Raw genomic sequence first — 24,890 nt, forward strand, 5'->3', positions numbered from 1 at the left:
TACTCTCATGAAATTGTTCTTTTAAAAATTTACCTTGACAAGCGACTTGGTTGAACCTCAACACTGAGCTGTGATTTGGAAGATATAGTTCTTGCTGTCCTACCTCAGGCAAGGGCCACTACAGACATTGACAGTTTGCAAAGGGTTCCTTACAGAGCTGATCTTACGTAATCTTCACAAAAACCTGGGAGGTCATTATTTCTACTTTTTTCAGCTTCCCAGAAGGAACTGGAGATTCAAAAAGTTAGATAGAGGACTTGCCCGGGATCTAATGGCCAGTCAAGGGCACCGCTGGGGAGTGAGCCAAGTCAAGTGTATTTTTCTGTAATCCTCTCTTCATTTTCAGAATTGGGTAAAGAATAAGGAGACGTTGACTCTTGCAAGATGCTGGACCACCGTTGAATTAGTTATCACTCCTCGGGAAGACTAACTCTATTGAAGGATTATTCTTATCTTTTCTTTCACCTCGATTTTACTCACCCTCACATTCTGTCTGTCGGGGAAGCCAGACTGGAATGTCACCGCGGACACCGCCTCCTCTCTTACCCCTTCCATCCAGTCAGTCGCCAAACCTTGTTGGCACAACCTCCTAAATATCTCTTTAATCCACCCACTTCCTCCCCTCACCACCCTAATCCTGACCAGCCTCCTCTCTCGTTTCTGGCCTGCAGCCGCCTCCTAACTGGCCTTCCTGTAGCCAGCCTTGTCTTCCCACCCAGTCTCCATCCAGCAGCCAGAGTGATGTTTACAAAATCCAAATCTGACCCCAGAACTTCTCTTCTCTCAGAACCCTTCCAGGCTTGCCATCACCCTAAGAATACAGTCCAAAATCTTTAACGTGGTTCTAGAAGCCCTGCGTGCTCCAGCTCCTAAAGACCTCTCCAGCTTCAGAAGACACTGGTTTTATTCTCCTGCCACAGTGGACTCTCTGGTGCCTCCAATGCCTGCTCCCCTCCCACCTCAATACAGTCTCTCCTCACTCCCAACACCCACTCCTTCATCTGGCCAACTCGGTATCGTGACTCTTCCTCCAGGAAGCCTTCCCTGACCACCCCCAAGACGGTTAGCTATCCTGTCCATGCCCCTGTTAGCACACTGCATTTCTATTTTGTTCCAGTCACTATACTTGTTGCTAAGTCTCTCTACACCCACCTCTGCCTCCTCTGAGGGCAGGGATGCTATCTGTCCTGCCCACCCTTACATCCCCAGTGCAAGATCCTCACTGACCCGGGGGGGCGGGGGGCAATGTAAGAGTGAGTTTATGAGGGGATGGCTTGGATGAAAGAAAAGGAAGAGAGAGAGAGAGTAAGGGAAGGAGAGGAAGAAAAAGAAAGTAGAAGAGGGTGAGGTTTATTGGAGGTAGGAAATGTGCCGTCTGTTTTTAATGGTTCTTAAGGGATGTCTCAGAGACCACTGGTAATAGGTTTCCTTTGTATAGTAACAAGGCCATCCTCTGGGCATGGTTATGTTTGCATATCTGGCCTTAAATAGTCCATTTTCCTTGAGGTGTGATCTAAATTGACTCAAAAAAGAGTAGTTAACAGTGCCATGTACATCATGGGTATCATTCCACCAAATGCTTTCCCGTTTAATTGTCCCATGTGATTTGTTTCCATATTACAGATTAGGGATCTGAACCTAAGGGGGGGTACGGGGGAGTCCCGAACCCTTGTCTTCCAGGCCCCACGGCCCAGGCCTTGGACCACACGTGACACTGCCAGCCATGAGGTCTGGCGGAGGCGAGGAGAGAGACATCTCTGGGGATTTGGGTGCCATGGAGGGGTCCCTGGATGGAAGCAATTTAAGAATCTCAGTCCTGCCCTGGCCGGCTTGGCTCCGTGGATAGAGCCTCCACCTGCAGACTGAAGGTTCCCGGGTTCGATTCCGGCCAAGGGCATGTACCTTGGTTGCGGGCTCCATCCCGATGCTCCTCCCCTGCCCAGGCCCTGGTTGGGCTTGTGCAGGAGGCAACCAATGGATGTGTTTCTCTCACATCGATGTTTCTCTCTGTCTTACCCTCTCTCTTCCACTCTCTCTCTAAAAAAAAAAAAAAAAAAAAAAAAAAAATCAATGGAAACATATCCTCAGGTGCAGATTTAAAAAAAAAAAAAAAGAATCTCAGCCTTACGCCTTGGAATTTTCTGTCTGTCTGATGGATATTGTGCTCTACAGCCGCTGAACTAGCTCATAAAAACGAGCTTTGCAAAATGAAGACAAAATGAAGGCTCCATAATCCCCCAGGTCTGTTCCAACACGGAGCCGCCCGCCCTGCAGCTCTCCTCTGATGGTCTGGACCAGCGACCAGTAGCGCCCCGCCCACCCAGTGGGAGTGACTCTACACCAAGGTCCAGGGCCTGCACTTGCGGCTGCCTCTCCTGAGTTCCATGTCCCCACACGCCAGATCCTTCTCTCAGGGCGTTCCCAACAGACAGTTAGCAAAACAGTTTACAACAAGAAGCAGGCTGTCCTCCCGCCGACCCCCAGCCTCCCCGCCCCCTTTCCCAGGAGCAGCCTCTGTTACTAATATCTTGGGTGTTTTTCCCCAGCGGTTTTCAGTGCACCTTCGAGCTTCTATGGGAGTATGGATAACTGAGTAGGGTGCCTGTAGAAACACATTCCTATGCCATGTTCTCTGACTCGCTCTTTAAGTTCAGTAGTGTATCCCCAAGATCATCCCCCGCTGCCCCTTTTAGATCTTATTCCCCTGTGGTTCCTGCCTGCCAGGATTCCATTGCGGGACGTGCCACCCACACGGTGGGTATTCAGATTTTCCCAATCTCTTGATATTCTGAACAACCCTGCAGGGGGTGGGGGGGGTGAGAGAGAGAGAGAGAGAGAGAGAGAGAGAGAGAGAGAGAGAGAAATGTGTGTGTGTTTCATCTGCAGGGGCAAGTTTGTTTTGTTTTGTTTTTTTTAATGTATTTTATTGATTTTTTACAGAGAGGAAGGGAGAGGGATAGAGAGTTAGAAGCATCGATGGGAGAGAAACATTGATCAGCTGCCTCCTGCACACTCCCCACTGGGGATGTGCCTGCAACCCAGGTACATGCCCTTGACCGGAATCGAACCTGAGACCCTTCAGTCCGCAGGCCAACGCTCTATCCACTGAGCCAAACCAGCTAGGGCTGCAGGGGCAAGTTTTAAAAATTGAATCGCCAGGTCAAAAAATTGGCAGCCAGGTCAAAGGTCTGTCTTTTCAATGAGGGAGTAGATATTGTCACAACACCACACAGAGAGACCGTACGAAGCCATGATGTGAGGGAGAGTGGATTTCCCAAACCCTCAGATGCAAGGTGTACTGTCAGGCTTTAAATAACTGTCCATCCTCCTGCTCCTAACTCTAAACCACGCTCATTCCCGCCTCTGAGGTGTGGCCATTTGGCCGGAGGATATCAAAGTCATCACAGGCCAACCGTAGCCAGGAATCTGGGGGAATGAGGTGTCTGGGATGATCCCATGGGACCAGGGTGTCTGTCTGTGGCCTCCCCAAAACACGGAACAACAACTCATCCCCCGATTTGCAGGGGTTGACGGGTTTGTGGAGTAACTTTGGCGTGGGAGAAGGCACGTCAGCTTCTTTCCCGGGGGTGTGCTCTCTGGGGAAAGGCTGCAAATGAGCTGCTTGAGAGATGGGAGGAAGTTGGTGGCTTTGTTGAGGGTTTTTTTGAGAGCACAGTTGGGTTACGTTTTGGGTCTTTTGTTTGTGTTGGAGGCGGCAGCTTTTGTTTCGCTTTAAGATGTGGAGGACTTGAGTTTGTTTTTACATGAGATTGGAGGGAGACGGGATGCAGGGCTGTGATCCATTAGCGATTTTGTGGGTGCGCGCACTGAAAACACCGAGGCGTTGACAGGCGGCTGTTCTGTTCTTTAATATTGCTCATTTAAAGGTCACACACGTGATAAAAATAATTTAAATGATATTCAGATTGGAAGAAGAAGGCGATTCAGTGCTTCCTCCTACTTCTGAATTCCAGTACTCCTTGTAGGGTGCAGCCAGTGGTGCTGCTTCCTTCCAGAATGGTCTCTGCATTATGCCCTGGTTTCTTTTCTTCCCTTTTCTTTCTTTCTTTTACCTAATGGTATATCTTGGAGCTCATTTCCTACCTGCAAATGGGGAACTGCTTTATTCTCTCCAGTGAGACATTCATTGGATCCTCAGGTGAGATTTTAAAGGCCGTTTGGGTGGCAGGATGCTGAGTACCGGACCTTTACCCCAGGGGACACCCTCCTGTCACCTGGCTGTCTGCAGGGTTCGAGCTGGGTTTTCTCCTTCCCCGTTCTAACCCCGTCAGCCTCATTCGCAGCGGTCAGCCTCAAACAGTGGTGAGATGTTTGCTAACCTTCTGTGTCAGTTTTCCGGTATCTTTAGACGGAAGTATCTACTGCCTGGCTAAGTAGATGCCTGAGGGGACATATGGGACTGGGGGACACAAGGAAGAACTCTGGTCCAGGAGCCAGACGCTAGAACCAGACTCCAGACCGCGCTGCCCAGCGGCAATGCAGTGTGAGCCACGGGCGTGATCTTGAACTGTGTAGTGGTCTCATTCTCAAGAGTCAAAAGCAACAGGTGAATACATTTTCTGATCATTGTGCTTGACCCGATGTATCCAAGACATTATCAGTTCGACATGAGTGATAGATACTGGAAAATCAGAGATATTTTATGTTCTTTATGTCCTGCTGGTCTTTGAAATCCAGTGTTCATTTTACTCATACAGCTTATCTCAGTGGAACCAGCCATGGCTCAGGAGTTCCGTGGCCACCTGTGGCCAGTGGCTGCTGTATCGGAGGCACAGCTCTTGGCCCCTCAGCTGTCGCTGATTCCCGAATCCTCCGACCTCAGTGCAGAATTGGCAAGCCACGGCAGCCAGGGCAGGCCGGTCTCCCTGCTTAGCTGAATCTCTGCATCTGTGAAATGGGGACGGTCGGACGTGACCTTGGTCAGGTCGCAGCAGAGGAGGATGTGCTTCGGGGAGGAAAAGGAGGGAGGCCTGATCTTGTGGGATTATTGTTAGGATTGGGATTCACCTTGGCGAGGCCTCAGGGTCCACTCCCTTAGACCCAGGGCTGCCTCCCCGTCGCCTCTCTCAGCCTCGAGCACCTTGTCAGAGCACCCTGCTTGGCACACAGTAAACTCAGTCACTCGGGACTGTGACTGTCACCATTCCTCCGATCGCAGAAACGCGGTCCAGGGTGGAGCGGTTTTCCCAAGGTCGCACGGCAGCGAGACGGGGTGGCGGCAGACGCTGGCCCGTTTTGGCTCCCTGCTCCTCTCTGGCAGGCAGTCATCCTGAAAGCCAGCCGCCCGTTTCCACGCAGCCAGGTAACGGAGACAAATACACCGAGACCACTGAGCTACTTGAACGAGGCCCGGTCCAAGAAGCGTTTCCCTGGCACTGGCTGGGCGGGCACGCACACAGGGTTTGTGTCAGGTCGCGGCTCCAAAGGGCAGAGGCCGGTTGTAGTCAGTGCGCCCCACCGTGACTGGCGTCAGAGTCCTCGGTGTGATTTCAAACCAAGGGCCTCCTTCTAGGTGGCACGCGATGCACCGTTGGCGAGACTGCAGTGGAGGAGAAAGTGAGCTCAGTGGTCAGCCAGAAAGCCGGAGGCGTGACACCGTACAACAATGACAGGACGCCGTGTCTTCCTGAGCCTTCGCCCTGTGACCTTGCCGAGCACCCTGCACTCGCTTGTCCATTGAATCCTCCCAGTTCCCCAGGGAGGTGGTCATTACATGATGACCCCATTTTACAGATGAGCAAACTGAGGCTCCAAGAAAATAAAGAGCTCACCCAGAAACACACAGATAGGGCCGGAAGGGGCCTTTAAAATCTTCCCTGGAGCAGCAGGGTGGCCAGCGCTCCAGCTTGGCCCAGGACTGAGGAGCCCACTGGACACTAGGCATTTGCAAGCTGGGACAAGGGGCTCTCCCTGTAGTTGCTTAATTTATTCATCGGTAAAATGGGCAGAGTCAACCCTGCCACTGGTCCGGGTGAGAATAAAAAATATGACAGCAGAGGAGGGTGTGCTTTGGGAAGGAAAAAGAGAGACGCCTCATATTGTGGGGGTGCTTTTAGGGTGAGGATTGGCCACAGTGAGGACTCAGAATCCACTCACCTGGTCCCAGGGCTGTGTTCTCTGTCGCTCACTCTCATTCTGTCTCTCGGACTCAGACTTCTTCCTGCCGCTGGAGCCCTTTCCAATTCCTTCCAAATTTCAAGTTGCCTTTCTAGAGCCAAAGTCTGAGAAACAGCACCCCACTTTCCCAAGCACCTGCCAACAGCCCTGTCTGATTTGAAAACAGCTAAGAAAGAGAGAGGCGGGGCTGTTGGGGGGTGGGGGACGTTGTGGGTTGCTTTATTGCTTTTCCTTGAGCCAAGCCCAGCCTATGTCCTTTGCGCAGGTCTGGCCCAGGCCGGCGTGTGGAGGAAGCGAGCATGGGGGCCTCGCCCACCAGGAGCTCCCCTTCAAGTCTCTTCTTTAATTAAAGACCTCAGCCGAGTGCCCACTCAAGAGCGGTCGGGAGGTCCCCGCTGGCTCTGCTTCCAGCTACATCTGCCGTGTACAAACCCAGTGAACATGCTGGGTTTGGTACCGGGAAGAAGTGGGCTCACGAAGAGCTAAGGAAGCAGGGGGCAGGGCAGACCGAGCCTCTCCCGGGCGAGGAGAGCACGGTGGTTCCAGAACCCCAGCAGCAGGATGCTGGAAGCCACTCAGCCCGTCTCCACGGGCCACACATGCACACTCACACAGCAGAGAAATGACACCGCGCGAGGCGATGCATGAATACACAGAGAGACACACACACAGCAACACCAGATGGAGAACACAGCCTGGGCTGGGCCGGGTAGTCATTATTCCCTCACCCACACAGAGGGACTGGCGGAGTTACGTAAAGCAAGCTGTAAAATGGGGGGGGGGGGCCTTAACTTCCTAACCAGACCCGTAGGGGACCCAGGAGGGGGTACCTCCTGCTCATGGGGGTGTCTGCATCCATGTCCTGCTCTCAGAGGTAGCAGGAGCCTGTCATCTGCCTCAGCCCAGCCCCGGGGTGACCCCGGGAAGCTGCTAGAAGGGAAAGGAGGGAGGGAGTTGTTAGCAGTGGCAGATGGGAGCTCCGTCCCTGCGCTAAGGCATGGTGAATGCCCACAGAGGGGTGGAGATGGATCTGGGGGTAAGGAAAGGGCTGTACGGGTTCTCCACTGCCCCCCACCTGTCCCCAATCCACCTGCCCCAGCCCGGACACATAAGACACACCTGCATCCCTGCCCGCTGTGCCACAGGCGCCCACTCCTCACCTGAGCCACGGCAGCCATTGGCCTTCGGTTCTCCAAGCTCACCCCTCGGCTTCCCTGAGCCTGGAGGAGCTGGTGGGAGTTGTAAAAGTAACTAGAATATAAATGTTTTAAACCTAGACTGTAAGTTCAAAAGCTTAGGCTCAAGAGTGGGACCAATCGGAGTTCAAATCTTCCCTCCGCCATCATCCTCTGTTTGGCCTTGGACAGGTCACTGACCCTTCCCAAGCTTTGGTCTTCTTGTCTATGGAAGGGTTACTGTGCGAATCAGAGAAGACACTTCCTGTTAAGAGTGTCTGTGCTCAGTAACTGTCCGCTGTTTAGTCTTTGGGGATTTTTCTTCTTCGTTCAACAAGCACTCGCTGAGCACCTGCCCGGTGCTTATGTTCACCTGGGCGTGCGCAGTCCATTCTCCTGGGGTTTCTCCGTTGGGGTTTCAGGTGGCCTGTGAAGTACTATGTCCCCCAATGTGTTATAGGGACCTGTGTCTGGTACTTATACCCAATTGGGTTTGTGATGGTGGCCAAGTCTGCCCTTTTGAATCTGGAACGAGTCAATAATTATAAAAACGGTCCTAAAAGCCAATTGACATCTTTAACCAGTGGCTCCGCGGAAGGCAGTGTCCCCTTCCAGGGGTCGTGGCGGGGGCTTTGGGAGCAGCCGGATCGGAGAGCCCACAGCTCCGTGCTGGCTGCGCCCCTGACCTGTGGATGGAAAATGTGAAGCAGAGAGACAAAGGCCACGGGAGTGACAAGTTGGAGGGGTGGCTTCTGGGGTGGGGAAGAAAAAAAATAAGAGAGGTCCTCTGAGCCTTGCCTTCTGCTTCCTGGGGCTGAGAGGACTGTGAGTGGTTACCCAGGGCTTTGTTCATGGAGATGAACCCAGTCAGTTTGCAGCCAACTGGGAAAGAACCCTCCTCGAAGAAAAGGGATTTTGTTTCTGGGTTGGTCCCTCCGGAGCGTCTGGTGGCTGACGTCTCCGTGTGCCGGCTTCGTGTTGAAGGTGGTGTTGGGCGCTCCCACCTCGACCTCTTTTTAAACTCTCTCCATTCTGTCCTTGCTCCTTCTCTTCAGCTCAGGAAGCTCTGGATCTCGTCTGCGTCTCACGGGCTGGCGATGCCCAGGGAATAGCCCCCAAGAGCATGCGTGGCCTCTAGACACACCCACCAGATCCTTCCCCTCACAGTCCGCCTGACCTGTTGCTTAGGGACACGTCCCACCGCTTCTCCTGACGTCTGCCCGATCAGCCATCACTCCCTCAGAGAACAAGGAGGGAGGCAGGCGCGCGAAATCATGCCACCGACCGCCGAGCAGCAATGAGTGGGTGATACCGAGTTGACGTCAAAGTCAGACAAGCCCAAGAGACTCTCCGCAGCCCCGGCTCCTTCCTCCTCCGCACAGCCTGAGCGGGGCTCCTCCTGGCGAAGCCGCCTCGGCCCGACCCAGTCTGTGGTCTTCAGACACTCGGACCCTGGACACCATGGAGAATCACATGTTCAGTGTCCAGCAAATCCAACCCAACGTGATTTCTGTCCGCCTCTTCAAGCGCAGAGTGGGGGGCTTGGGGTTCCTGGTGAAGGAGCGGGTGAGCAAGCCCCCCGTGATCGTCTCCGACCTGATTCGAGGGGGTGCCGCCGAGCAGAGCGGCCTCATCCAGGCCGGAGACATCATCCTCGCGGTCAACGGCCAGCCGTTGGTGGACATGAGCTACGCCAGCGCCCTGGAGGTGCTCAGGGGCATCGCCTCCGAGACCCACGTGGTCCTCATTCTGAGGGGCCCGGAGGGCTTCACCACGCACCTGGAGACCACCTTTACTGGGGACGGGACCCCCAAGACCATCCGGGTGACACGGCCCCTGGGCCCCCCCACCACGGCTGTCGATCTGTCACACCAGTCGTCAGCCTGCAAAGAGCAGCCGCTGGCGGTGGACGGGGCCACGGGCCCCAGCAACGGGCCCCAGCACGCCCAGGACAACCGGCCAGAAGCTGGCTCGCTGTCCCACACCAATGGCCTGGACCCTGCCAAGAAAAATGCCGGGGCCGCCCGTCAGTGCAGTGAGGAGCACAATGAGTTGCTCAAAGAGATCAAGCCTGTGCTGAACCTTCTCACCTCGGCCGACAGAGGGATCAACGGAGGGGGACCTGCCAAGGCGGAGACAAAAGATGCAGAAGTTCAGGTGGACAGGTAAGCCCCGCAGCTGTGCATGGGCGCATGTGCTGCAGCTCAGCCTCTCAGCCCGGGAGCCAGCCTGAGCTGCCCCCGACATCTGCTGGGCACGGCCTCTCTCTCACCCTTGCCTCTTCCCTTTAAAACTGCAAGAGCAGAATGGGCGTAGCAGCTAGGACAAGGGTGGGCAAACTTTTTGACTCGAGGGCCACAATGGGTTCTTAAACTGGACCGGAGGGCCGGAACAAAAGCATGGATGGAGTGTTTGTGTGAACTAATATAAATTCAAAGTAAACATCATTACATAAAAGGGTACGGTCTTTTTTTTTTTTAGTTTTATTCATTTCAAACGGGCCGGATCCGGCCCGCGGGCCGTAGTTTGTCCACGGCTGAGCTAGGATGTATCCCTTGCCAGGAAGCCCAGAGCTGTCAGCCATGGTAGCCGGTGTCATGTTTTCTGATCTTGATCCCATGTAACCCTCCAGCCACCCCTGGCGATGGGTGTGTTTGCAGCCCACATGTCCCGGGTGAGAAGATTGAGGCTCAGAGAGGGGGGGCTTTCCCGAGACCACCCAGGAGGTGAGGTGGGTGTCAAGGCCTTGGGAAGAGAGGAGAGAGCTGAGCACTGGGAAACCTCAGGCTCAGCCGGTTCTCTCCTTGGGCAGCCTGTCGAGGGCAACAAAGGCTCTGACAGAGGGGGAGGAATCAAGGTAGAGAATTGGCCCCAACTCCCCCAAACAGGGCTCCTGCTCGGATTAGGTGGGAGCCGAGGCTAGAACTTGAAGACGTGGGTGCCAGCCCCTCGATGTGGCCCAGGCCGGCGTTTTCTGATTCTATGGAGAGGAAAGCTGGCAACCCAGTGGGTTCTTCCAGCTCCTTCTCTGGGGAGGAAGCAGCAGCCGGGCCAACCTTGCACGTCGTGCAATTGTTTGACTGAAAGCAGCAGAAAAACTTGTTTTGCAGGAGGTAAGATTTGGGAGGAAGCACTGCAGGGCAAGTCCAGGGCTCCATGAAACCACTAACATAAATGGTAAGGATAAGGGATATTTAATAATAGCACGGGTGCCCCAAGCTCAATGGTTTATACCCGTGCTGGACTCAAAGCACCCCCCCCCTTTAACAAATCTTTTATTTAAATATTTTTGTATTGATTTCATAGAGGAAGGGAGAGGGAGAGAGAGATCAAAACATCAGTGATGAGAGAGAAACATCGATCGGCTGCCTCCCACACGCCCCCTACCTGAGGACTGAGCCTGCAACCCGGTACGTGCCCTGACCAGGAATCGAACCATGATCGCCTGGTTCATGGGTTGACACTCAACCACTGACCCACACTGGCTGGGCTTAACAGATCTTTTTAAATGTCCCTTTACTAACCAGCAGCTAATTCATGGATCACATAACCTACCCACACTGGACATTTTTAAAATCGATTTAATGCCCTAACTACAAAATAAAGGAGACAGAGCAAAAAAGTAATTGATGATAAAAGAACCTACAAGTTCACATGCTAGTGCTCAGGCCCGACTCCACTGGAATGGTCCGCTGTTTGCACCTAAACATAGAATTGCTGCCAGCACAGCGGAGCCGGATGCAGATCGACACACGTGTGTCGTTTTGGTACCTCGAATGCCACCAGCAGCGTCGTCGCCCTGGTGATGTGATCTCCTGAAATGGTGAACGGCTCCCAATAAAGCGATGCCATTCCTCTGATTTAGTTGCAGCCGTGGCGTGCCTGGGAAATTCAGTCTATTTTAAAGCCTATATATACATAATGACGAATTGGGATCATGGCTCAGCAATTTAGGCATTTTTTTAAAAATCTGTGTGAATGTCCCAAGGTGGCGTGGCAGTCAGGACCCTTAGTGCTCGTGTGGGGAGTGTTCCTGGCGTTGCAGGATGTCCGCCACCCCAGAAGCCACCTCCCTCCCACTGTGACAACCACCGGTGCCCCCACAAATTGCCAGACGGCCTCCTAGCGGCTGAAATAAGAGCCTCAGTAAGAATCCGTGTCCCCGGTCAGGAAAGGGAAACGCAGGGACAGTGTCTTTGGGGTCACTCTCGGGGCTGGCAGGCCGGGCACAGTCCAGGCCCCTGGAGCATGTGGCTGCCTGGCATGGTGCACCCTCCCAGGAGCCTCTCCACCCAAGCTGCATGTGGGGGTGGGATCGGAACTGGCACCCCAGATGCTGCATGAACAGGTGACCATGAGGCGGGCAGCCCGCCAGGCCCTGAGCCCCACACCCAGGTTTGTTTACTGGTCTGTGACTTCTGGGTCTGAGCAGGGCTGGTTCTCAGCGGTGCCCCTGACCTCCTGCTCTCTCAGCCTCATTCCCTTCCTTCCGTCCCTCTTTCCTTTGGACAGACTTATTCTGCTCCATCTAGTCCCTCTGCCTCCTGGGGCATCCCTGGCCCTGTTGTTTGGGGGTGCTGGCCCTTACCTGGGGGTAGGAGTGATGCTTAGTCTAGACACAGCCTCATCCCTTCATCCAGGGTGGCGGGTGGCCCTGGCAGGTGGTGGCAGTGTGTGAGGGGTTGCAAGGAAGAGAAACTCGGGGCTTCCAAGTCCTCCTGCACTTGGGAGCGATCACTTTAAAATGCTGCCTAGCAGAGGAAATCCAGGTTGTCAGCTTGCTGCCCTGAAGGAGGGTTCTAAAGAGGCCAAGGTCCCCAGTCCAGCCTCCATCTGGACCAGGTGGTCAGCCTCGCCCTGGGCTCTGATAACTTCTTTGCCACTTGGGGTTACTTACAGATTACCTCCTTGCAGGAGTTAGGCTCCCTAAGTAGGACATGTGGTTTTCGCCCCCTTTTATAGAACTGAAGCTCAGAGAGGTTAAGCAGCTTGCCCGGGGACACACAGCACTGTCCTGGTTCTACCTAGAAATCTCACAGTGAGTGCCCAGAGTTAAAGAGAAACCAGGCAATAGAATGTGGCTGGAGGAACAGAAGTCAATTTTGACCCTAGAGTATTAGCTTAACTTGGGGGCAGGGGAGCCTTCTGTGACAAGCATGAGTTTTGGTTTTGGGGTTTTTTTGGCAGGTTTTTTTTATTGTGGCAAAATTGGTATACAAGGTTATATATATTTGAGGCGTATAACATTATAATATCTGTATAAACTACATAGCGTTCACTATTGTAAATCTAGTTACCATCCTTCACCATAGAATTGATCCCCTTCCTCCAAACCCCTTTACCTCTGGTAACCACCAACCTGTTCTCTGGACCCATGAGTTTGCTTTTGTTTGGTTTTTATATTTCACGTATACGTGAAATCATACAGTAGTTGTCTGACTTCCTCTGACTTATTTCACTTTGCAGAATGCCCTTAAGATCCATCTACATTGTCACAAATGGCCTGGGTTTTATTATCGTGATGTTCGGCCGCTACAGAGCACTGCAGGTGGGCCTGGCCCCATGCTAAGGTCTTTACATCGAGGACTTCGTTTGCTCCTCATAGCACCCTGTTTTCCTGTTACTTGTCCCAAGTCACACAGCTGACTTTGTAGATTGCAGTGTTGGCCACAGATCACTTGACCACTAGTCATCAAGTTTCACAGGTCATCAGAATATTTTCTCAGAGTCTAAAAGGGAAACTGAGGCCCTGAGATGCCTCGGGGGCCGGGGGGGGGAGGGGCTGTTGCGGGCTCTCCAGTTTCCCAGGATCCAAACTCAGCCCAATCCGCCCAGCCTGGGCCCTGGAGACACGAGAATCCTGCCCAGCGTTTGGGATATGAGGTGTGACAGTCATGACTAGTCCCGAACCCATAGGCCCGAACCCCATTCTCAGCTACAGCATTTGCCGTAGAATTCTGACTCTCACGGGCATACTTTTCTCTTTATGGAGACCATTTTCCTTTCTAGCATGCTGAAATCTTGGAGAAAAGCTTTGCCCATCATACCACAGGCCTGCTTTCCACAGTCCCCACATCTTCCTGCTAGAACTCAGCTCCCAGAATCCACAACCAGGTGGAGGCAGAAACCCAAGGCTATTGGCATGGGGTGGGCGAGAAGGGGGGGTCAGAGAGAGGGGGTTGTCTGCTGAGAGATGCCAGCAGGGCTTCCTGCCAGGACCAGCTGCTCCTCAGCGGCCCCTTGCCTGGCTGGGCCAGAGCTGGCAGCCCCCACCTGCAGGCTGTGCCCTGCACACAGGCCTGGCCCACCTGTTCCCCCTCCTGGGTCCTCGGGGTTGGTTAGCGGTCAGCACGGGGCTGATCAACACTTGCAAGAACTCTCTGTGGAGTCAGGCCCAGCCCCCCACACATCCCCATCCCACTGTGCGTGCGGTAAGAGCATCCTGGCTCACAGGGAGCCTCGGCTGGAAGGATCTGGCAAAGGTTCCCAGAAGGTGTAGAGATGCTAGACCGGCTCTTGGCTCGGGTCTGATCACCCAGCTAGCAAAGTGGAAGAAAAATGGCTTTGGTTTAGACATGGCCAGAAAGCACAGGAAAATGCTCCAGGTGGGAGACAGAGTGAATGTGAGGGCTGAGCATGGTGGGAGTGGGGAGTCTGGAAGGGAAGCAGAGAATTCCCAAATTCCTGGGCTCCGAGAACAAGATGTGATGGTCCAAAAAAGGGTCTGAGGGCGACATCCCTGCCTCTGTCCCCCGACCCCCAGGGAAGGCACCCCCCGTCCCAGGTAGGACCCATGGATGCCTTCATGTCCCAGTCTTCAGCGACGTTACGATTTTCAGCACCACTGTCCAATGCTATAGCCACTAGCCACATAGACTAGTAGCTGTCTACACCCAGTTACAGTTAGAATTACACATTCAGGCCCTGGCTGGTTTGGCTCAGTAGATAGAGTGTCGGCCCACGGGTGGACCAAAGGGTCCTGGGTTGGATTCCTGTCAAGGGCACCTACCTCGGTTGCAGGTTCAATCCCCAGCCCTGGTCAACGCGTGCGGGAGGCAACCAATCCTTGTGTCTCTCTCACATCTATGTTTCTCTCTCTGTCTCTCCTCCTCCCTTCCACTCTCTCTAAAAATCAGTGGGAAAATATCCTCAGGGGAGGATTAACCATGAAACATTCAGTTCCTCACTGACAGTAGCCGTGTTTCAAGTGCTCGTGGCCCCAGGTGCTCGTGGCCCTACTCCTGGACAGCACGGAGGTAGTGTGTCCGTGGTGGCAGGTCCCGCTGGCCCACGCCGGCTTGGAGGAATCTGGACTGTCTTACACAGAAGTACGCTTTCCTTTCTCTGCTTCCGTCTGATCGACCCATAAGCCAATGAGTAGTAAGAGCGGTGATGGTAGGTGTAAGGGCTGTGAGCGTGACCTCATTTAACCATTGCAACGAGGCGGCAGTATGAGCAACCCTATTTTAGAGATGAACAAACGGAGAATTAGGAAAGACAAGTGTCCTGAATACCCCAAGTTGCACAGCTTAGACCAGCCGTGGGCAAACGACGGCCCGCGGGCCGGATCCGGCCCGTTTGAAATGAATAAAACTAAAAAAAAAAAAAAAAAGACCGTACCCTTTTATGTAATGATGTTTACTTTGAGTTTATATTAGTTCACACAAACACTCCATCCATGCTTTTGTTCCGGCCCTCCGGTCCAGTTTAAGAACCCACTGTGGCCCTCGAGTCAAAAAGTTTGCCCACCCCTGGCCTAGACCCATCGACGCTAAGCGTTGAACCCATTCCATAGCCCGTGTCCTTACACAGGCGGCACTGCCCTTCCACGCCCATCAGGCAGCTAGGTCCCAGGGCAAGTGCATTTGCAGCAATAAGCCCGATCATTTCCCGCAGACCCGCTTACCACTGACGGACTGGGGGGTGGGCATCTACCTAAATCTACTTCTAATCTGGCCCCTGGGGGAATGGGAGCCAAATAACTCGACTTGCTTGTTCGCCCTGGTGCCATATTCAAAGTATTCTTCTCCTACCAATCACACGGGACTCGTAAAGAAGTGCATGTTGACAGAACACTTCACAAGCATTATTTAAACAAAGTTGTTAAAGGCTTTTTAAAAAGGATGATGGTGAAAGTGGCTCGCTCCCTGTCGATTCACACAGACGAGCCCCCGGGAGCCATTTCAGAGTTGCCTAGGTAATTGGACCCTGTAATTTTTGTAAACGGGCCTCCTTCTGTGATCGATGTTGGGTTGCTTGCTCTTTAGCCTCTGGCTTAGCATGAGCATCCTGACTAGTTTTTTTCTGTCTCTGGTTGTTGTTTTTTTCCGTCTGTTTGTTTTTTAAAGGAAGGATCTGGGCTGAGCATCTGTCAGACCTAGTTTCAAATCCCAGCCCTGCTGTGTGCTTCCTGCAGAACCTTGGGAAACTAACCTAACCTCTCAGGGCTCAGTTTTCGCATCTGTAAAATTGGGCTTTTAATATCTGTTGCAATTAAATGAAATCATTTCTGTGCAAGGACCTGGTACATTACAGATGCTCAAACAGTATTCGCCTCCTCCCTTCTCTGCTGAATCCGGGTTTATGGTCGTGTGCTCTCACAGAGTCAGGAGTTTCGGAGCTGAGAGGGAGCTGAGTGACATTTAGAGGAGCCCTCTCAACAGACGCTTCCTCTGTTTTTCACCACGTAGGTAAACTATTGCCTTGGGTTCTGTAATCAAGAACTGCTCCCGGTGTGTTTTGGTGACATTTTACTAGTAAAGAGGGTAAAACAGTATGTTCCCTCTGACAGTTGCAGAGCTCTCCAAGCAAAAGAGCAGAAGTGGCTTTGATGAGGGCCACCAGAACTCCGCAAAACACAGCGCAGAGGGGTCTGGCTGGACCCCAGTGAGCAGCTGGAGCAGCTGGCTGCCCAGGGCCACGCTTCTGATCCATCCCAAACAGCTGTCAGCACCAGATGGGGGATCAGGGGAAATCCTGGAGCCAAGACCAGAGTCCCCAAAGCTGGAAACATAGTACAGAAGGCTAGACAAGGGCCAGCCTAGACGCCCAAGGTTGGGGAGCAGGCATATGCCCTAGTCAGGGTAACCCTGGGGGAGGGTTGAAAAGAACAGGTTGTCAGGAAGCAGAGGGCAGCATTCGGAGGGAGGAAGAGCAGGTCTGGATTTTAACGCAGTCTCAGTTCCACCCCAGCCATGCTTTCCCTCCATCTCAGAGGATGGCCAGCTGTGGAACCTGCCGAGAGCCTCCTCCTGAACCTACTCAAGGTCAGAGCCTGGGAGTGAGGAGAGCTCTGGTTCAGAGGTCAAGCTCTAGAGTCAGGAACAAGCCTGGGTTTGAATCCCAACTCCACCATCACTAGCTGTGTTACTGAGGCTAGTGACTTAACCTCTCTGAGCCTGTTTCCTCATCTGATCATGACTGTGAGGCTGATAATAGTGGTGGTGAAGGTCATGGTGGAGGAGGATGGGGATGGTGGTGATGATAATGATGAGAGTGATTATGGCAGTGGTGATGGTGATATGGACAGTGCTAACACTGGTGATGATGGTGATGATGATAGTTAGGCTGATGAAGAAAAGTTGGTGGTGTTGATTGTGATAGTGATGAAGGTGATGATCCTGAGATGGTGGAGGTGATGATGGTGGTGATGGTAGTGTGATGGCGGTGATGATCCTGAGATGGTGGAGGCGATGATGGTGGTGATGGTAGTGTGATGGCGGTGATGATGATAGTTAGGCTGATGGAGAGAAGTTGGTGGTGTTGATTGTGATAGTGATGAAGGTGATGATCCTGAGATGGTGGAGGCGATGGTGGTGATGATGATGACAAATGATAATGAGAGCCTCCACCTCAGAAGGATATGAAGAGTAGGCTGGGATCCTGTGACCTTCAGCAATTTAGCTCTTGTCTCACCTCTACCATCTGTAAAATGGTGACTCTTCCTATCTAAGAAGGTTGTCACAAAGATTAAATTAACCAAGACATATGTAAAGTGCACAACAAACACCAGCCATCATTTTAATAGTATTATTTTTGCCTGCTCTGCTCCCCTTACTTCAGATCATTCCTGTTTACCCTGGGCTGGTGTCATTAGCCTTGTTGTCAGTGCCTGGCGTTGGCATGACCTACCACCCTGGCCCACGGGACTGGTTTCCCCTTCCTATCCCTCCTGCCTCCTGCTTCCTACATAATTAAGGCTGATGGGCATCACTGTGTCCAGGGATTCTGCCTGGGGTCCTGCTAGGAGGTGGGCTTCCTCTGTTCGTAGATCTTAGAAACGAGGGAGGGGATAAGGAGCACAGTCCGTGTCATGGCCATCCTGAAATGATGTCCACGAAGACAGGTGGATGCCAGCCATGGGTGCCAACTTGGATGAGCTCACCTTTGTGTTTGACAGTAGGGCGCTGTCAATCCTACGAGGCAGCAGGCTGGGCACCCAGTGTTCTCTGGCTCCACGTAGTCATGTGGGTGGACCGTGGAGGCTCTGGACTGACTCGGGAATCCCAGACCAGGGCCACCAGCTCGCTGGCCACCCCTCACGTCCTGCTTTCCTCACGCTACCCCCTTGCCTTCCAGAGACCTGGATGCCAAGTCACACAAACCTCTGCCCCTCGGCGTGGAGAATGACCGTGTCTTCAATGACCTGTGGGGGAAGGGCAACGTGCCTGTGGTCCTCAACAACCCGTATTCAGAGAAGGAGCAGGTAAGGGGCGGTGTCTGCTGGGAGGGTGTTGGGGCTGAAGCCAGGAGCACCTATGCTGGGATATGGATTTTGCTTTGGTGTGTTTTTTTCTTTGTGAGCTTACCATTTTTCACATGTTCATTCTGTTTCTACATTAACGGCACTCACGTGGTTCAGGATTTAAAAGATAAAATAGAGCCCTGGCCAGTTTTTCACAGTGGTTAGAGCATCAGCCTGCAGATCAAATAGTGGGTTCAATTCCTGGTCAAGGGAAAGTACCTCCGTTGCATGTTCGCACCCTGCACCCAGTTGGGGCACATGTAGGAAGTAGCCAGTCACTATGTCTTTCTCACATCGATGTTTCTCTCTCTCTCCCCTGCTCCTCCCTCCTTTGCACTCTAAAAAGTCAATGGAAAAAATATCCTTGGATGAGGATTTAAAAATATATATATATATAAAATATGTCAGGCTGGCATGGCTCAGTGGTTGAGCATTGACCTATGAACCAGGAGGTCATGGTTTGATTCCCAGTCAGGGCACAGGCCCAGGTTACAGGCTCGGTCCCCAGTGTGGGGCATGCAGGAGGCAGCTGATCAATGATTATCTCTCATCATTGATGTTTCTATCTCTCTCTCCCTCTCCCTTCCTCTCTGAAATCAATAAAAATATATTTTTTAAAAAGCTATAAAATATGCATGATGGAAAGTGTTTCTCCCTCCCCTAATCCCAGCCACAAAGCTTCCCTCCCTACCATAAGTAATAGTTATAATTTTTTGTGGTCCTTTTAGCATAGAGAGACAAGTAGACACACATTTTTTACACAAACGAGAGTGCATTACACATACAGTTTTGCACCCTGCTTTTTCACTTACCAGCATATCTAGAAATTAGTACCACCAGTAACTAGTAGATAAAGAGAGTCCTCATTCTTTGTGACAGCTGCATAATTTTCCATTGCCTGCCTTTGCCATATTCATTGAGCCCATCCTCCAAAATGAACGCTCTTGGGTCATTGCCAATATTTTGCTATGACATTCCTGTAAAGAATGATATCGGATAAACACCTTATTTGGCACACGGGCAGGCTTTTCAATAAAATAAATTCCTAGAAGTGGAATTATTGGGTCTAAGGTCATATTCACTTGTTATTCAGCAGAAATTGAGAAATTGCTCATCATGAAGGTCGTGCCAACCCTACGGGCTGAGTAGGGGCAGGTTGTTTCCCCGCAGCCTCACCAACTCCATCTTTGCCAGTTTGCCCAGAGGTAGTTCGGCTGCTGGGCAGATATGGTTCCCGAGAACCGCTCGATTTGGCTAGAGAACAGCAGCGTCTCTTATTCCCCGGCCCAGGCAGCTAACGGGCCAGCAGCCCGAGGGAGGCATGTGAAGCTGCCGCCCCAGCTCTGCCTGCAGCGACGTCTAGGTGGACATGGTCCAGGTCACTCAGCGGGTCACCTTCTTCCTGCCCACACCTGCCCCGAGCCCCGGGCGCCGGGTTGCCAAGCTCTTTCTTCTGGTGCAGCATCTATGGCACTTTCTCCACCAGCTCATCTGAGCAAGGGCTCAGAGCCTCTCTGCATAGCTTCACGGGAGGATGGGACGCCACACAGCCTTCGTGGGGACTGCGTCCTTAGCCAGGAAGATAGGAACACGAGGGATTCTGCGGAAGGTCAGACCCAGGGTCCCACTGGCCACTCCCTCTATACCTCTTGCAGTGACTTCTGGGAATGTTTGGAGGACAAGCACAATTGTAGCTCCTTATGCTGCCTCAGAAATCAAGGTCATGCCCTGGCCGGGTGGCTCAGTTGGTGGGAGTGTTGTCTGTGTATGCCAAGGTTGTGGGTTTGATTTCTAGGCAGGGAACATGCAAGAAGCAACCACTGAACGCATAAATGAGTGGGAAAATCAAGGTCACATTGTGAGCGTGAGGAGGCTATTATCCATTAATGGAGAAATGAGCAGATAAAGCTAAAATAGTCTATGTATTTTCTTTCTTTTAAAAAAAATGCATTTTTTATTTCAGAGATGGAGAGAGATGGAAAGAGAGAGAGAGAGAGAGAGAGAGAGAGAGAGAGAGAAACATCAATGAGAGAGGCGCGGCTGGCATGGCTCAGTGGTTGAGCATTGACCTATGGACCAGGGTTTGATTCCCCGTCAGGATATATGCCCTGGTTGTGGGCTCAGTCCCCAGTGTGGGACATACAGGAGGCAGCCGATCAATGATTCTCTCTCATTGATGTTTCTATCTCTCTCACCCTCTCCCTTCCTCTCTGAAATCAGTAAGAGTATATTTTTAAAATAAATCCTATGTAATAAAAGGGTAATATGCAAATAGACCGAATAGCAGAACGACTAGAATGCCTGTGGCCCCTCGCCCCAGCCAGCCCCACCCCTAATTGGCCCCCACCCCAGCCAGCCTGCCCCCGATGATCTCCATCAGGGGCGGGCCAGCTGGACCCCACCAGTGCACGATTTTGTGCACCGGGCCTCTAGTAAATAAACAATGAGAGAGAATCATTGATTGGCTGCCTCCTGCATGCCCCCTATTGGGGATCAAGTGTGTAGCTTGGGCATGTGCCCTGACCCGGAATCCAACCGTGATCTCCTGGTTCATAGGTCAACATTCAACCACTGAACCATGCCGGCTGAGTTATATTTTCTTTCTTAATTGAAATAAAGAAGTGTTGCCATAAGGAAAACCTTCCTAAGTCTAAGGGCAGAAAGAGGCAGCTTCGGGCAAGATTTGGACTATAGACATGATTTGTTGGAGCTACACTGTCTTATCCTAAGACAGCGGTCACCAACCAGTGGTCCGTGAGGTCCGAAAGGTTGGTGACCGCTGTCCTAAGAGACAATTTCTATTTGAACTTTTTTAAAAAATATTTTTAAAAATATATTTTTTATTAATTTCAGAGAGGAAGGGAGAGGGGAGAAAGATAGAAACATCAATGATGAGAGGGAATCATTGATTGGCTGCCTCCTGCATGCCCCCTACTGGGGATCGAGCCCGTAACCTGGGCATGTGCCCAGAATCAAACCCAGGACCCTTTAGTCCGCAGGCTGACACACTGTCCAGTGAGCCAAACCAGCTAGGGCTCTATTTGAACTTTGAATGTATTGCCAATATTTCAAAATTTTATATAAATATCATATTTACAACTTCTCTTAAAAATGTGGACAACCTGACCATATTGATCTCTATTCTTATGATGAAACTAGAGGCCCAGTGCACGAAATTCATGCACAGGTAGAGCCCCCAGGCCTGGCCAGTGATCAGGGCCAATCAGGGCCTTCTGGCTGCTGGCCGGGGCCTCCCTTTATTCCACAGAGCCTTCTGGTGGTCAGCGCACATCATAGCGAGTGATAGAACTCCCAGTTGAACTCCCACAGGGACACTTTGCATATTAGCCTGAGATAGATAGATAGAGATAGAGATAGAGATAGAGATAGAGATAGAGATAGAGATAGAGATAGAGATAGATAATCTCCTGGACTGAGTAGCAGCTGCCCAGTCTAGACAGGGCTCTCTGGTTTGCCAACACTCCCTATTGTGTCTCTCTCGGTAAGTTATAAATAGCAGATTGAGATTTGGGTACAGGGAAGAAGCAGAGGAGGCCTTGCCCCCACCAGAAGGACCCTTAAGGTCCTGCTGAAATCTGAGCAGCAGGACTCTGGCCATTTCCTTTCATGCCGTCCACCTCAGTTAGACGTTGTTAACCCTGAACATAGCCCTGAACTTAAAGCCTGGGGGGTGGGGTTCAGTGCTGGGAACAGAGCAGGCATGATGACTAGCACCGCTGGCCGCCTTTGCAGGATATCATGGTGAAATGATCAGTGTCTTAGTCCGTCCAGGCTGCCAGAAGAGAATACCATGGCCTGGGTGGCTCATAAACAACAGAACTTTCTTTCTCACTGTCCTGGAAGCTGGGAAGTGCAAGATCAGATGACAAGGAGAAACTGCTTGTTTGTCCATTCTCCCTGCAAAACCTTAGCATGGAATCAAGCCCTCTTGCTTTCCCTTCTGATTAAGCACCTAGTCCCTTGCCTACCTGATTTGCTCTCCTAAGGGGCAAGGGGTGGCACTGTGCCCTGCTTGAAGGCAGAACGTCTATTTTCACATACTAGTTAAGCATCAGTCCAGTCCTTAGTGTGTGCAAAGGGGGTCTCGGGACTGAGGGAAATGAGATTTCCATTTGGCGCTCTCCCCTCTTATTCAGCCCGCTGCTCCTCTCCCCAGCCTCTGGCTGACAGAGGCAGTGAGGTGGTCAGAGAGATGGCTCCTATTGAAACCCCCTCTCCACTTCCTCCACCTCATCAGGAGCCTGGCACTCCCTCACCCCTGGGGACGTGGGGTTTCTGGATGTTTTCCAAATGTCAAAATCTGGTGAGAAGCTATTCTCTGCTTCCAAGTAAGTGTCAGCATCGCCCCACTCCGGAGAGCTCCGAATGATGAGGCAATTGGGGAGTGCTTATGGGTCCCCAATCTTCAAAAGACCAGGCCTCGTGAGGGTCCTTTTTCGCACCGCAACTGGCTAGCGAGTGCTGGCTTTGCTGAAAACCAAAAAGGGGGGCAGCCGGAGCCAGCTCGATTGTGTGCACATGAAGACAAACCAGCAAACACTCTGCTCTCAGTGACAGCCCTGAAACCTTCTAAGTCAGCTCTGACTCACGGCACATTAATGATGTTGGGATAAAAATAACAATAACAATAATACTGACAGCAATACCACCTTGTGGGCGTGTGGCCATCCCCACCCTCCTACGCCTTTACCACAGCCCTGGGCCAGGCACGCAGCACGGGGGTCAGCCTCTTCCTGCTGGTGACCTTGAGCAGACAGCTCGCATCTGCACTGAGCCTTCATTTCTCGTGGGTCTGATCGGCCCATGGGATTGTGGGGAGGATGAAATGAGGTCCTGTGTGGGATGATAGCATTACCTATAATAACTAGTGACCCGGTGCACGGATTCTTGCACATTGAAAGGAAATTAATTGAAAGGGGCAGGACTGGGTGAGACAGGCCAGACATGCCCTGGAGCCAACCTCCCTCGGTCCCTCCCTAGCTGGCTGCACCTGGGGTGGCCCATGGCTCAAAAGGCATCTGTGGAGTGAGCGGGGTCCCTCCGGTAGGTGGGGTCCCTCAGCCTGGCCTGTGGGGATCGGCCGAAAACAGCTCTGCAACATCCCCCAAGGGGTCCCAGAGTGCAAGAGGGCACTCTGCAAAGTTGCTGTCATACAGGGTGTGGAACACAAAAGCAAGTGTGCAGTAAACCAGGTTCAGAGCCAACAGTGCCCCAACAACAACATAACCCACGGCCGAAGGTGGAATCGCACGGCCCCGTGAGGAATCGGGCTCCCTCCTCTCTGGCTTCAGGGTGTGTCACCCGAGAACTGCTGCTGCCACGTCACTGCAGCTTGGCTCCTGTGTTGAGCGTCTGCCCCCTGGTGGTCAGTGCGCATCATAGCAACCAGTCAGACGGAGGGACACTTAACATATTCGCCTTTTATACGTATACTAGAGGCCTGGTGCACAAAATTCGTGCACTGGCAGGGGGGGGCCCTCAGCCCGGCCTACACTCTCTCGCAGTCTGGAAGCCCTCGGGGGATGTCCGACTCATGGCTTAGGCCTGCTCCCTGGCATTCAGACATCCTTAGCACTGCTGCAGAGGCGGGAGAGGCTCCTGCCACCACCGCTGTGTTCGCCAGCTGTGAGCCTGGCTTCTGGACGAGCAACGCTCCCCCTGTGGGAGCGCACTGACCACCAGGGGGCAGTTCCTGTGTTGAGCCTCTGCCTCCTGGTGGTCAGTATGCATCATAGCAACTGGTCGTTCCAACGTGCCGTTGATTTGCATATTAGCCTTTTATTATATAGGATAGGATAATAGCTAAGTTTCTTTAAAAAAATGTTTCTTTGATTTTAGAGAGAGAGGAAAGGAGAGGGGGAGAGAGAGAGAGAGAAATATCAATATGAGAGATAAACATTAATGAGTTGCCTCCTGCACATGCCCTGACGGGGGGTCGAGCCTGCAACCTGGGTATGTGTCCTAACCAGGAATTGAACCTTCGACTTTTTTGGTGAATGGGACAATGCTCCACCCAACTGAGCCACACCGGCCGGGGCATAACTAATGTTTCTTGAGCGAGGTCAGGCACTGTGCTAAGCCCTTGAGGTCTGCAGTCTCACTTCATCTCCAGCCCAACCCAATGATGTATTATTATTGTCCCCACTTTATAGATGAGAAAACTGAGGCACAAAGAAAGTGTTTAGTAGCTTGATGAAGGTCACATGACTAGTGACTGGAGGAGATGGGACTTGAACTCAGGCCATGGAGCCACAGTCCACTCTTAACTCATAGAGCCTGGCATAGAGTAAGTGTTCAAAAACTGTGTATTGTTATTGTTGTCGTTATAATGAGGCTAATTATTATGTCACTAACTGAGGTAAAGATATATTACTGATTCTTATTTTGCTGACATGAGGCAGATAGAGCAAGAAGCACTATTCCCATTTTACAGATGGCACCCTTGTGGCCCAGAAAGGGAAAGGGAGTCTTGGTGACAGGGCTGCACCTCTGTCCCATCACGACCACATCATCCTTGTCATCATTCAAGTCACTGTAGCATATGTCATTCATGCCTCCTGGGGCCAGGCTCTGGGAATGCGCGGAGGGGAACGCAGTGAGGCCTGGAGTGGACAGCTAGGAGCTCCGAAGCCCTGATCCCATGCCCTGCCCGGTTGCCTGTTAGTTGCTAATTTGCGATCGTCCCCTGACCTCTCAGAGCTTCTGTTTTCACGTCTGAAAAAATGGGTTTCCATGACGATGCAATGAACCAGCAAATGTGTAATGGCCTCACCCAAGTTGGGCGCAAAACAGGCATTTACTAAACGTGACCT

At 52.1% G+C, this 24,890-nt stretch overlaps 1 protein-coding gene across 2 annotated transcripts in view; it reads left to right on the forward strand.

Annotated features, from left to right (window-relative positions):
* Positions 1–8,774: 8,774 nt before the first annotated feature.
* The window catches only part of NOS1 (nitric oxide synthase 1), a gene marked incomplete at both ends in the record, with an annotated part of 75,435 nt that continues 59,319 nt past the window's right edge, over positions 8,775–24,890 (forward strand). For both annotated transcript variants that reach the window (XM_081113759.1, XM_081113760.1), the window contains 2 exons: positions 8,775–9,478; positions 17,892–18,018. In XM_081113759.1, coding sequence (XP_080969885.1) covers positions 8,775–9,478; positions 17,892–18,018 — 831 coding nt within the window. The remainder of the gene's footprint in view (positions 9,479–17,891; positions 18,019–24,890) is intronic.

This window comes from Myotis nattereri (assembly GCF_964212035.1).
Source record: "Myotis nattereri genome assembly, chromosome: 19".
NCBI classification, from domain to species: Eukaryota; Metazoa; Chordata; class Mammalia; order Chiroptera; family Vespertilionidae; genus Myotis; species Myotis nattereri.